We start from the raw sequence: 14,790 nt of genomic DNA, 5'->3' as shown, positions 1-14,790 counted from the left end.
AGAAAGAGAGAAAGAAAAGGAGAGAGCAGGAGTCATCCTCCAGCCAACGCCTCTCTAGAGGTTGGGATTCCTGAGGCCGCTGCTGTCTAGTGCTGTCAAGGTCAGCAGGTTCAGGTTCACTGAACGGTCAGGATGGTTTGAATTACTGGCACTGCCTGCCGATTCCTCTGCTGATCATGATCCGTCTTCCAGCACCAGCTGCAGGATGATGCTCCCCAGCCATGTGCTGTGCATGGTGTGGGGCACAGGGAATGTCAGAGAGGCAGATGCTCTTGTTAAAAGGATAAGTTTTTAGGAAGATTTAAGGACCCAAGACAATGATGAAGAAAGGCACATGGTCCAGCCACTGAGCATGTGGAGACCAGGTTTCTAGAAATAGCCGTTCCAATCCATTTTTCTTTTACTTGGATAACTGCACATTAGTATATGCAAGTCTTTATGTAAACAACACTGCTTGGCCATTTTCTCCCCAAACACACGTAGCTGTGTGACCAGGCTAAAAGGCAGGGTAGCCAGCGTGTTCCTCCAAGGCTGTCTGCAGAGAGCACCAGAAGGTGCTCAGAAAGCTGACTGCCAGCAGGCCCCACAGCAGGTGGGCTTGGAGCTGCTGAAGAGACCTCACCAGAGCAGATGGGGAGAAGCTGTGTCTGCAGAGGTGTGAGTTTGCATAGCCAGGCTGCCAGTGTCACAGATGTGTGCCTGCGTGTGTGTGTATGTGTCTATATTGTACATGTGCTGTCCAAGCAGCCACAGCAGCAGTGATAGCAGGAGTAAGTATGTGAGAAAGACTGTGGCAGGAAAGAGCACCAAGAGGGATTTAGAATACCACAGGGCTATGTGAAAGCAGCATTTAGTGTTTGTCCTAGACAAGAATATCTGCACAGGCATCCTTTACTTGCTTTTAATGGAATTGCATTACAGAGAAATCTGGCCTTCTCAATCTGTAAGCTGAGGTGCTTACTCTTGCTTCTTATTCTAAGCTCCGTTGTGTACCTCTGTGAGTCAGTCAGCTCCTGGTGCAGTCACTCCTGTGCTCTAGCTATGGATACACAGCTTTTATACTCACACCTCTGTCTGCTTGCCACACACTTTTCTACACCTGTTGAAAACTCTGTGTAGGGCTGAGAATGGAAGGGACTGCCCCTACCTGGTGCCCATACACATGGCCTGTTGCACAGCACCCTCAGTCTTTACCAAGACATGGAAGAGATCAGGGTTAATGTAATGCAATCTACTCCATAGAAGGGAAGTCCCATCTATCTCAAGCTTAGCACAGGTATTCTAACAAGCTCCATGTGTAGCCTGCACTAGGAAGTACATTGTGCCTACTGTCACCTCTCTTCAACTCCTCTCCCAGTTCCTTCTTCCACTGCAGAGCAAGGGGCTAAGGCAAGAAGGGTCAGAAACAGTGCCCAGTATCATGCTGGTTTACATTAATGAGATATACACACAGTGTAATCCAGCAATGGAATCAGCTCTACAAAAGGAAGTAATAGCAGGCTGCCATGAACAGAGCAGCTCAGGTAATTGGTTTATCTATCTAGAAGCAGTAGTAGCAATCTCTGCACAGACAGAGTAGCAGTAAAGTCTCTTCCTTAAGGCTATTTCCTTTGTCTTTTCAATTGCTTGCACATCCATGTGAGATAGAGAGAGAGAGAGAGAGGAAGAGAGAAAGAGCTAGAGAGAGAGAGAGAGGGAGAAATGTTAATTTGTGAATTAATGGCTTTTCTCTGTGGAATTGTAAATTCAAATGTCACCTCACAGGGTGACACTACGCTGGGCTGCTGAGGAAGCAATGATAAGATCCCCCCCATCCCCATGCCGACATATACCCATGCCCCTCCCCTCTCTGAAAGATAGCTACGAAGTGGAACATGCTACTTTTAATTTGCAGTAACACCACAGCAGAGGGATGCAAGAATGACTGCTTTCCAACCCTCCCTTCCACAACAAGCTGGGCCACATCTTTCCCTTTCTACCTCTACCTCCTTCCACCCCCTCTTCAACCCCTCCCATTTTAAACTGTGTCCAAGACAACACATTATCTCAACTCCCCCCACCCTGAACTAATCAAAGGATGAGCTAAGGGAGGGCTCTTTAGAATGGATGCCTCTGCAACCCTCTCCTCTCCTGCAATAATCAGGTGAATTAATGACCCTGAAGTTAAAGTGAGCGCTGATACTCAGGCGTTGTGCAGCGTAGGGGAGAAAGCCTTCATTGTTTTCGAGCAGGAGGCGGGCAGCAGCAAGGGAGATTCATGGATGGAGATTGAATATGCAATTTTCTTTCACCTTGCCAAGAGCTGCCCCTGGGCTGTGCCTGGCCTAAATTTTTTTTTTCCTCTTGCCATCTCTGCCTTATCCAGCCCTCCCACCTCCCTTCCATTCTTTCCAGAAAATTACCTTCAAAATTGATTTCCACTTTTACAAACAAATATAATGGGAACATGAGGGGGGAAAAAAATCTTGGGCTGTGATGAATTAGGGCTGTCAGGTGCTTCCAAGTCTCCTTTGTTTTTGTTTTACTGCGTGTTAGGTTCTTTGTTTTTCCAGCAACTGGGAATAATGCCCCTGCCCACACAGTCCCCATGGTCCATGGCTACCTTCACAGGACATGGCCACCACCTGATGTCATCACTGTGTTATCCCTGCTCTCCATCACTGTGAGCAAACAGCCACTGCTAACAGACTTCCCTAGCCCTTCACACCAGGACACAACTGATCCCGTGGAGACACCGCATGTCCCACACTGCTGGTGACCTGAGTCCTACAACCCAGGTACTGCTCTGTTGATTTGTCTCTGATCTTCCTCGCCCTCCTCCTCCTGTTTTCCCTTGCCTTATTCAGCTGATGGACAGATTCCAGCTCTCCTGTTCTGACAGATCAGCCTGGGTCATTGACATGTCACTGTGACCCATGTTTTGTCTCAGTACCATGTCACCTTGATTCCACAGTAGTATTGCCCTTATGACTCATTGCCATGTCACTTGACCCCAAACCAGTGTCATCTCTCACTGTCATGGCATCATCATCCACTGTTATACCAACAACCCTCTAAAATGCCATTTGCCTGCACATTGCCAGCTATTTCTGACTCCTTTTGCAGTTATCCTGTCATTCACTGTGCATTAACCTGGGATCCTCATGGATTCAGACTCCCTCTGACTCCCATACTCTTTACATCCATGAAAACATAGAAGAGGCACCTCCATGATTGCAGGCAGACCCAATGTAAAACTCATCTACAGTGAACAAGAAGATCCAGAGAAGCAGGCATCTAGCAAAGGTAGGGAGCAGCCTTTGCATAGGTAGAATCATGTAGGAGGCAGAGATGCTGTGAGGAGTTGTAGCTGCCTGACTCCTGTTGACACATCAGCTGCTACAACCCCTCCCAAGAATGAGTCAAAAAGTGGAAAAATATCTAACCACAAACTAAATACCCATAATAAACAGTCAGAAAAGCACACACTCATGGTACTCACACAAATAAATGTAAAGAAAAACTCTATGCATAAGTAGCACCCACAAAACATAGGAAATTAATATTAAAGACACAAGAATGCAAACTGGGACACACAGAGGTACTAATGCAGGTACGTGTCAATTAAATGTAATTTCTGAATGAATAAATAACTTACAAAAGTATATGTACACTAACTAAATGAAAACCTGTAACTCAAAGTAATTTCCTTAAATTAACATGTACAGAATCAAATAACGTAAACAAATACAAAATATTTACATAAATAAACAGCCTTTATATGGGCAAGAGCAACCAATATGTGTATATATAAATATATTTATAACATACACACATATACATAACCTCAATGCAAATACACATCTGTACAGACTATATACAGAAGTGCACAGCACTAGCAGGCTACATATTCATATCCAGCAACCACAAAGATACAGTGAGACTCCAAGTACGTAACAACTCATACACTCAGAATATACATAAAGATATACAACATTCACGTATATGCTCAAAATGTGAATACAAATACCTCACATTCATAGAAATACATAGCACTAATACTGAGCCATACATGCCCAGACATCCATATGATCCACAGCAGCATCCTCCTACTAGGCAATATTATACACAGCTTAACATACACATTTTCCAGGTCTCCATAGACATGCACAAAAATACGGGTCCAACCTGCCACTCACCCCAATACATAAGCACAGATAAATAGAAATCAGCAATCCTAACACAGAAGTACAAAAAACAAACAGGCGTGGATTCCTAGAGACACAAATACACAATCAGAGATGCACACAAATACAACTGAAGCCAGACCAGCTTGTCTTCAGAGAATACCAACCCCTGCCAAACTAAGCAGCACTCTAAGCTTTAGAAGCAGGGCATTCTGTCCAAACTGCTTTCTGTGATGTAAGCTGTTAACTCTCCCTTACCTGAGTCCCTCCTGAGCAGTGCGTACTCCCCAAACTCCCAGCGTGTGTGCAGACACACTCACACAAACACACATGTCCTGTTTCTCCTGCTTACAGACTGACCTCCAGATTCCTGGTGCGGCAGCCCACATTTCTGCCAGTGCTGTGCTGCTTACTCATTGTCTTCTGCTTCATCCAGTTTCCCCCTCCTCTCTTTTCCCATACATACTCTCCCTTTTCTGACATCCTCCTGCAGTTTACTTAGAGAGGTGCAGGATGAGTAGCAGGTGCTTTTCTTATGTCCTTCCAGGGGTCTCGCTAGCCAAAGACCTTCAGGAAGGAGAGGTGGGTGATTACCTACAATAAACTTCCTCTTCAATTTATATTTTCATCTAGAATGGCAGGGAGTGTTACCTAGACTTGTGTGTATAAACACAGTGAGCCTGATCCTGTTTGTGGAGTGACACCATTGCTGCAAGCTGCCAGGCACTGGAAACTCAGCTGTGCTGCATAAAACAACACAGTCCCAGGGAAAGTAGGAGAAAGACATTGTGAGAGTGTGAAAAACTCCAGAATCTGCTCAGCCCATCTGCACAGCCATAAACCGCTGTGTGTACGCCCCACAACTCTGTGTGATGGTTGGAACATGGGGTTAGCACCTGAGGCAATATAACTGCATGTGTCTCCAGTGTCATTAAGACTATTGCTGACCTGCAATAAAGCAGTCATATAGAATAACACAAACAAGTCAGCTGTGGTGACAAAAAATCACACTCTGAAACAATGCAGGCTCGCCACAGACAGTAGTGCTGTTCCATCACCTGCAGGGGTCCAAACACACCCTGTTGTCTTCAACAATAATTAGGGTTTGAAGAGAACAGAAATATACCTAATATGCTCAGAGATTAGCATACATCAGACCACGACACAGTCAAGTAGAATGACTCACTCATATTCTTTGCAAACATATGCAGGCAGCATAGAAAAATGAATGAACATGTTTACCCATGGGACAGTTCCGGGCTAGACCTCTGCTCTGGTACAACTCCAGCAAAAGCAAAGCATCACCATACTGCAGATAACAGCATGAGCACACTGTATGTTCTGAAATGACCCCAGGATGCTGTGGAACACCAATATCATACTTCATGAAAACACACCATTCTGAACATGGTGCTGCAGTGACACAGCTGTATTGACTTCACTGTCATGGCCAGGGGACAATCTGTTCCCAACCAACATGTTACATCAGCTGCAGTAACAATTCTATGAATTGCAGTGACAGCACAGTAGAAACTGCACCAGTGAACCAACAATTACCATGTTGAAACAACCTTACTGCATGCCGTAATGCAAATGTACCACAAGAAACAATTCACAGCTGCTTCTGTGAAGAGTGTAATGGCCTTGAGTGTAATGGGGCAGCAGAGCAAGTAGTGACACAGTTAATCTCATCATTACTGTCACAAACCCACAACCTATAGTGATAGTTATAACAACAGGATAACCACAACCAAACTGACTGCAAACACATACTGTGTGCCATTGACTGACACAGTCATCTGAAATGTCATTGAGACATTTTGAGAGCTACATCTCTCAAATTATATTATCCCTGCCACTCTGAACAACACAAATGGGATCATACTTGCAGTGTCATACTGAGCTGCTGTATATCTGCTCAAAAACTTAGACACATTACGCACCTCTCCGCTCTGTAAGAAAATTTGAACTCAAGTCTTTAAAACAGTCTATGTCCTGTGGCAATATTTAAAAAAAAAACTTTCAGTACTGAGACTGTCACAGATATCCCTGCTTCACACTCCACTGGAAGGAGGCATTTGTAATTTCCTAATACAAAAAATGAGATCATGGCAAGGTAGGAAAAGTCCCAGGCTAAACACTGTCAAGACCCTGCTCTGTACTCAGAGTCCTCCCATTTGGAGTGAGAAAAGAGAAAACTACTTGTAACAAACTCACTGAATTTCAGTAGAAGATGTGGTGGCAATAACAGTCAGAAAATTATATGAACAGCATCAAAGAGAAGGGTGGTGATGCTACCTATCCTATAGCTACAGGATTAACAGTGCAGATGCTCCTACAGATAGTGGGCAGCACCCTGTTCGGCATAGCTCAATATAATTTGAAGAGTCTGGTGAACCAACTGCACTGATGCAGGTAACACTTAGAAAAACACCACCAGATCTGTAGAAATCTTGGTGACTCTTCACCGTCCCGCTGCACTGACACAGCCCTGCATTACTAGGCATCAATGTAACTCACTCTAATCTTCAAAATGACAAGTGAAGAAAGGGAAGGAGAGACTTCTGCATTCTCAGGTTTGCTCCCCCATCTCTGCTGGGGATTCCTTTACTGCAAACAGCCTGCGTATTATTGCCATTTACAGTAGCAATCATTCTGTCCCCTCCTCTCCCACAAACCTAGTGCTGATATTAGCACTGATTACCCTAACAAGCCTTTGGGTTTTATTACTACTGATACTAATAATACTGGACACATTACGTCTGCTCCCACCAATAACAGGCTGCAGATATGATCCCTGCTAATGCCGATAATACTGGGGGATATTATCTCTGCCATTGTCAGCACTGCAGATATTATTGCCAGTAATGCTGTCAAATACTACAGATACTGTCAAGGACCAAGATTAATAATGCTGAGAATGTTACAGAACCAACCTCACTGGAAGATGAATCCCAAATGAGAGTTTGGGTTTAGACAGGAAGTCTGTTTGTAGCCTGTTATGGAAAGAAAGGGCCATGTCTCATAAGAATGGTTTTGTAAAAAAACCTGAAGTTTCACCGCACTGAAGATGCTGTGGTATGCTGGTAGCAGCTTGATACACTCTTTTTCTGTTATCTAATTATCTATCTATGTCTATCTGTCTATCTATCTATCTATCTATCTATCTATGTTTCACTTTCTCTGCATTTCTCCTTTTTTCTCCTTGTACAGTACTCAAGACTACAATATGAGTGATACTAAGTTTTTGTTAGTGCCTCTGGGTCACCCCAGTTCCCATTCTTTTAGCTGTCAATTAAGGGGTTATGAACAGCAGAAATAGTTGCATATTTTTCCCCTTTGTCCTTCTGGGCATCATATTGCTGCTTCTTAGTGTGGCAATGACCCTGCTGAGCATGGTTGGCATGCCATCACAGAATACTACAACACTCAAACCATAAAGAGCCAGGAATTCATGTTTTCTGATGCAACTTGATAGTGTAAGACCCCCACTGGTTTTGAGAAAGTCATTACATGCTGCAGGGTCACCTCTGCCTTTCGAAGATGGTGGATGTAAGGTCAGAGGGAAGTTACAGCTCCACTGGCAGTGCCCACAGACCACAAGAAATGGCACACACTATGCTGCACAAAGGGTGGTGAACTTTTTTAGTCAAACTATTTTCAGAGTTGGAAGAGACTATCTATCACAGAAGGTTATAAACTGAAACAAAAGGGTAATGTGGTCTTAACAAGGCAAATCCTGACCATCCACTCTTGGCATTCACCTGAGGAAGACATGCTGAGTTTTGAGGAAAGACTCATGGCCAGACAGTTCCTTGTTGTGACTAGTAGACACTCGGAGCTGCTTCCCAGCTAGCTCTCTCTCAATGTCATACATTTTCCAGGCTACCCTTGCACTTGCAGCCAGTGTATTTGGTAGGTTGGGATTCCCACTCTTCCCTCTAATTCCCTGAGAGGGACACACCTGGCTGTCAGCGTCCATCTCAGAGCCCACCTCATGTGTTCGTCTGGCTCCTTCTGTCCAACTCGGGAGTTCTGCTACATCATCTTGACACATAATTATCTCTCCTCTTCTTAATCATCTGTGCTACTGCCTAATGTAGGCACCAGCTGCAGCAAGGAGGACCTGGGGGAGGGGGTGTGCTCACATAGAAGCTTCTCTGTCTGTCTCCCACCCTGTTCCCCCCAGCCATCATGGAGTTTGCTAACAAGGTTTTCAGAACTAGTGATTCAGGAATAGCTTGATACTTCCCCTTTCTGTTGAACTGCATTCCTCACAGAGGAATCCTTGCAGCAGAGCTGGTCCAACAGAGCGGAAAGAGAGAGAGAGCAGTGCTGCTTCTTTTGCCTCCTTTAGGGAAGAACCACTCCCTAAATGCTTGGAAAGTAGATGGGCAAAGCTCACAAGGGCTTTTCAATGTGCGAATAAAACCTGAAGTTAAGAAAGAAACTGCAACAAAGTGTTCAGAAGCTCTGGGAATTACTGAGAAGGTGTATGCATGCAGCATGAACATGAAAGAAATACATTGTATTTCTCAACAAACTTTCCTGCTTCCCATATCAACTAGAAGCAATCAGAATGTTTAGAGCTGCAGAGGATACTGCCGAGGAATGAGGGCAGGTCACTGGCTTTGCAAAACTTCCCCTTGGACCCTTCTAACATCAGGACCCAGCCCTGCAAAGGAACAGTATTTTTCAGCATTTCTGAAGGCCAGTGTGAGCTCAGCTAACTCATGGTTAGAGATGTTCAGCAGCTAGCTGGGGTCCCATGTGAGCTTTCTCTGGGTCAGGAGCACAACGTGTCCCTGCAGCAGATATCGGGGATGGCAGGATTAAGGCATCTAAGGCAGTTGCAGCCATGTCATGGAACTACCAACTAAAACTCTTGAGAACTAAAGACAAGCAACATCTGCAGGATTGTCTGGTTGGTACCTTTTTGATTCCTAGTGGGATATGTGGGCGCTTGGCCAACAGCAAGGAGCTGAATAGTATCACCTGCCTAAATCAAATCTGGAATGAATTAAGGACAGACACAAAGAATAGTTCTTACTGCCAGTATATCATTGTGAAGTGTCATGCTCTTAGATGCTGCTCTGTTGTTTCTGTGTTTGATTGTACTGTTCCAAAGAAAGCTCAAGTTCTGAGGCTGGAAGTGACTGTGTGTCTGCATCGAAAGTGGGATGATCTTTCCAGGTATAGCCTGAATAGTAGCTAAAGCCAGATTGAAGAGCTTCATTTCTAAGGAGATGTGGAGGCACCATGTTGAGAGCTGGTGATCACCACGTTGGACTGTATGAGAACAGGGATTCTCAAAATCCCCAAATAACTGCCAGGAGATCTGCACAACCATTAGAGAGATGTGTCATTCAGATTGAAATGTCACTATTTCCTGTATAAGTAATGATGGCAAATGCTGGAAAGGTTTGCAATACTTGTCTCTTATTCCTGACGTTTTTTGACTTTGAGGCATTGACTCAGCCCTTCCATTGCTACACTTTCCTCTTAGCTGGACCCTACTGCCATCTAGCTGGGAAATGGATCTTCCTCTGGGGCCCGATCCAATTTCCAATGACATCAGCAAAAATCTTCCCATTTGCTTTAACAGAAACTGGATTGGGTCCTTGCGTCTAGTTTTACTTTGTAATAAGGAGAAAGGGAACATGATGACTGCCTTTTATTCTTAGCATTACTGTGTTTATTTGGATCAAAAACTTACAGATGCGAACCTCACCAGAACCAATGCTGAGAAAATTACTAGCAAAACCTCAAAATGCAGCACCTGTCTCAGGAGAGCTTTCTCTTCTCACCACTTATCACAGAGACCTCTCCTGTTCTCTTGCAGTACACAGCCTTGGAATGACAGCACACACAGCACACTGAGCCACCTGTCCTAAGAGGTCTTTCCATGCAACTAGCAACACAACATACTGAAGCCAGTGCTGAACCACACAAAGTGGTCAATCAGTATTCTTTAAAAAGTTCACCTCCTGGCCCCAATTTTAGAACAAATCAAATTAAAAGAGACAGATTTGAGGAAAAGTGTTTGAAAGCCACCATAAGAACACCAAGACCTTACCTACCTCTCCTGACTCAGTCTATTTAAACCTGAGACTCCAGGTTTTGATTAATTTCAGGATCTTTGCCCTGGATACTTCACAGCAAGTAGGAAGCAAAAGGAGATAGCTTCATCCTATTTCCTTACAGCCTTAGTGAGAGGCTTAGAAACAACCTCAGGATCACACTACTCAGAAGACTTCCTGTTCTGCTTTCAGACTGTTGTAAACATGACAGTTCTGCTGTGGTAGATGGTACTCATTGAAAACTGGGCCCTTGTGATCACCAGCTAATGTAGCTCATGGCACGTCACAGGGCAGGAACTTGCTTGCAAGGGGAATGAAAGACAACTCCCACATTGCTTCTCCAAGATGGCATTATTTTAAATTGAGTGAGTCAGGAAACCGTGTTTACCCACAGTTCAAAGTCCGGGCACCTGCTGGCACCTAGGGAGTTCAGTTCCAGCCGTTTCCAGCAGTGAATGAACTCGGGATCAGCTCCAGCAATGGAGACGGCTCTCTGCCTGCTGAGCAGATGTCTGGAGACGCAGCCTGTCATGAAAGGGCCTCGGAAGAAGAGCATTCCAAGCCAGCAGGGCAGTGGCGGGGAACTGGTCTGTGTTGCTAAAACTGATCTAGCCCCTGGAGCAGCTGCAAACCTTGGCCTGAAATTGGAGCCTGTACGTGGGGACAAAGAATATAAAAGGGAGGATGAGCTTCTCCCCTCCCCCTACCTTCATCACGTTTCCTCTTCTCGCCATTCGACCGAGGAATCCCCAGGATCCCGTTAATGGAGTAAGAGCCCACTGGATCATTGGAGGCACTGGAGACAGGAGGGGATGCTGTGCTGGGCACTGGATGAAAGGAAAAGGGAGAAAGGGCCATCAGGAGAGCAGCACAGCACTCAGGGATCCCCAGCTGAAAGCTACGCATGCCACCAGTCTAATAGGAAAGCCTGGGCACTAAGCAGAGTCCCTCATGCTGAGGGACTTACTCTACTGTATCCCAGCAAAGCTGCATCCCAGCTTTGCTTGTCCACTTCTATACTGTAGCTTCACAGCCTTCCAGTACAGGGCCATTGATAGCAAGTGTATTCCATCAAGAAGCTAAACGTTGTTACATCCCAGTTCAGAGCAGGCTTTCAAGGTAATCGAGTGAAGTGCTGCATAGCCACATTCTCTAGTGACTTCACAGTCCATCCATATTTTACTAGATCATTTCCTCTTGGTATTTTTTCATCAGGAGTGCACATGTTCTGTCTTAGGCAGACTAGCCTCTTACATGCCCACCCTAAACACTTAGTGAAAAACTATCTTCTTAGCATAGGTTAGATGCCCTTCAGTGCTGCACTAATAAATTCATTCCCTGGTGGAATGACTGGTTGGTGATACATGCTACCACCCAGATTAATGAAAATCTAGTGCCTTCCTGTTGACCAATGTCAAGAGACAGAATGCACTGGCCGTTTGGCTGTCCAGGATTGCTCATGAATTTCCAAAACATCAAAAGTGACAAGTTATCTAGATTAGAAATGATCCCTTCATGATAGTCAGGCCTCTAGAAAGTAGAACAGGTAGACCTATGCATCCAGCAGGCATACCTATTGTGTCCCAGTGTGTTCCAGTAATGAAGTGAATATCCCAGTTCTCTTACAGGCCACTATTCAGCTCATAAAGCATTGACCTGAAGCAATCAATACGTCCAACTCCAGCCTTTCCGGGTGGAGCAGAACCTTTGAACACTCTCCAATGTAGACCCACACTTCCTAGTACATCCTAGAGCAATGAGAGACTCCACTGGACACACTCACAATCAATATCCCTGCTCAGCCATTGCATCCCCTAGACATTGCACTACTGTTCCAAGAAGGAATATCTGCCAGCTCCATCTGTTGTGATCAGTGATTGCCAGTCCAGTGAGCAAGTCCATATTAAAAGGGCATCCAGAAATGCTCTTCCATATTGGCCCATTATACTCCTAAATACAGTTTGTGTACAGGATTATATCTACCAGCACTGTCCCATTCAGATGAGCATTTTCCATGAGTAATAATCCTTGAGTAGCAGCAGATTCTCAATAACCAAGAGAATCTAAGAAAGTCTTAGGCCACAAATAAGCCACAGCATTTCACAGTATCCCAGAATACTGCATGGTTTTCCTGCTCTAGTTTGTCACTAAAGGTATGACAGCAAGAGCAGACATACCTACACACAGCCCACAGATTAAAAAGTATCTCATCACACATCTAACACAGTAACTTTAAACAGACTAGGAGGCATTTGGTCACTGTATTACAGCTTCTATCTTCTGTGTACCTCAATAAACCAGCAAAACAACTCCCCCAGAAAAAAAAAAAAGTATTTTCTCGGAGAAATACATCCATAGGATACCTGACTGTGAAGCTAGAACAGTGAAGAACTTAGCTGTGGGGCAGCTGGAATATCTTACACATTTGTGTATTACTAGCACTGAGAAATGGACCAGTTCCAGCAAAGAGAGAGAAGAAAAGTTGGTAAGGGGGGAAAAAGAGAGTCAGAGTAAGGACAAGAGAAAAGGTGAAGACTGACACTCAGACAAGACAGCAGTAAATACTTCTCTATAGAGAGATGAAGGAGAGAGCATGAATGTGAAATGGACGTTAAGGCAGAATCACTTGGCCAAACCCCTGTTTTGGGCTAGTTTGTGTGTTATTCACTTCTCTGTAATGCAACAGGGGAGAAGAAGAATAGAAAACTCTGATTTCCATGGAGACTTCTTTCCCCCACCCCCTCCTCCCGTTTGCTGTGCTTAGCATCTGCTTGTCAGACTTTGTTCCCTCAACTAAGCTTCATCCCCATTTCCACTTGACCTGTCACCACCCCTCACGTCGGTCTACTTACCAATAGTATGTCCTGGTGCAGTCACACCTGTCCCACTCCCATCTGGTGTTGGGTGAAAAGGTTGCTGAACTTTGGTTCTGATGATCCTGGAAAATAATGGAACAGGTTCAGAACTCAAATGCACCTTCTCTGTGCCTTTGCAGACCCATAGTCCCAGTTCTCACAACCTGAAGGCTTGATCTGAGCTCTCAGCGCAGCCGAGTGGCTTCATTTGCCTTGTGGTCCTGATTCTACTGTTTTAATAGTCCAGCTTTCAGAGAATCATCCAATTTCTGCTCTGTTGTCTTTATCCCAAACCTGAATGTTCACTGCATAGGGTTGGTGTTCAGTGAGCAAGCTAGGATCTTCTGTGTGTTAACAGCTGCATTGCCATTTCTGGTCTGATCTGTGAGCATAATCACAATGCAATCTTTGCAGCTAATAGAGACATTGCTGAATTTACAAATGGTGCAGCTTTAATTTTGTTGTCTACCTGAAAAATACCCTTCTGACTGACTAAATGCTTTGTACTGTGGAAGGCTTGCCCAAAGTCCTTGCCCTTCATAAATGAGGTGAAAGCAGAAGGCATCTGTAGGGAGTGCTGGTGGGATATAGATCACCAGGAAAAAAGGTCCATCAAACAGGGAAAAAATTGGTGTTTGTCAGGTGGTGAATGAGCACAGCATGGGAAGTCAAAAAGACATCACAAAGCTTATAATGTAACTCAGAATGACAATAAACTGAACTGTAATTGTCAGTGCTCCATTTCTTGTTACATGAAATCTTTCACCTCTAGGTCACTGGTTTAAATCCAGCTGAGGTCAGTGGTGAAAGAAAATCACTAGAACCTAGTACCTGACTGGCAAGGTCCCTGACTACTGGCAGATATTGGGTATCTGAGCTGGGAACAGCTGTTCCACCAAGGAGCTCAGTAAATAAGCTATGACCTGTTCAGGCCATGGAAACAAACTTCCTTTCTGAGATTAGAGCAAGCCTCTCCTCTCTTCAGCCACTCTAGTTAGGGTGTAGGCTGCAGGTTTTCTTCAGCCTGAGCTTCTGAAACTCTTAGCCCCACATTATATTAGCTTTATTTTCTACCCAAAAATCTCTCCAGAAAGTGAAAGCAAATAGAAGATCCTTCCTGCCCACTTGAGAGCTTCCCTTAAAAATTTGTTCTAAAGAATAAGTTGGCAGAACTTCAAAGATCAAATGTGTGGCTAGTGGGTGGTATGGCATAGAGAGAGATAGGCAGAGACATTGTGAGGGCAATTTTTAAAAACCACAACTTCTGAGAGTGAAGTCTTCCTAGGAAAAGAAAGAGAATATCTCACCTCAGCATGTTAGAATACTCTGCTACATGTTTGGTAAAGCCTGACCAGTAGCTGGAGTGCCTGGGGCATAGCTGGAGACAGAGAATGTCAAGGTTCTAGCTGAGGATAGAGATCCAGATCCTCACTCCATATAGATCAGATGGTACCAGATGCCCTCATCTATAGCTGCTGAGAACCTATACAAAAATTGTCTGAAGGCCTCAGGGCTAGATTCTGAGGTCATACAATTCGTACCAGGTGAAGAGCTGATCTGAAAAGTGTGCTACAGCAAATTATATAACTTTTTTCCTTCTTTTCTGGTTTTTTTCTTTTTTTTTCTTTTTTTTTTTTTTTTTTTTTTCTTTTCCCCCTCTTGTCTCACATTCCCCCTAAAGCCCCCTGA

At 44.5% G+C, this 14,790-nt stretch overlaps 1 protein-coding gene across 13 annotated transcripts in view; it reads right to left on the bottom strand.

Moving 5' to 3' along the window:
• PAX2 (paired box 2) overlaps positions 1-14,790 on the bottom strand; it is a 99,404-nt gene that overhangs the window by 40,122 nt on the left and 44,492 nt on the right. For 11 of the 13 annotated variants that reach the window (XM_063405760.1, XM_063405761.1, XM_063405762.1 and 8 more), the window contains exons 4-5: positions 13,099-13,184; positions 10,954-11,073 (exon numbers count right to left, since the gene is read on the bottom strand). In XM_063405760.1, coding sequence (XP_063261830.1) covers positions 10,954-11,073; positions 13,099-13,184 — 206 coding nt within the window. The remainder of the gene's footprint in view (positions 1-10,953; positions 11,074-13,098; positions 13,185-14,790) is intronic. The other 2 variants (XM_063405763.1, XM_063405768.1) reach the window with 1 other exon arrangement.

The sequence above is a fragment of the Prinia subflava genome, chromosome 9, assembly GCF_021018805.1.
Source record: "Prinia subflava isolate CZ2003 ecotype Zambia chromosome 9, Cam_Psub_1.2, whole genome shotgun sequence".
NCBI lineage: Eukaryota > Metazoa > Chordata > Aves > Passeriformes > Cisticolidae > Prinia > Prinia subflava.
Note: the sequence above shows the minus strand (reverse complement) of the source record. Positions and strands in the feature narration are given on the sequence as shown.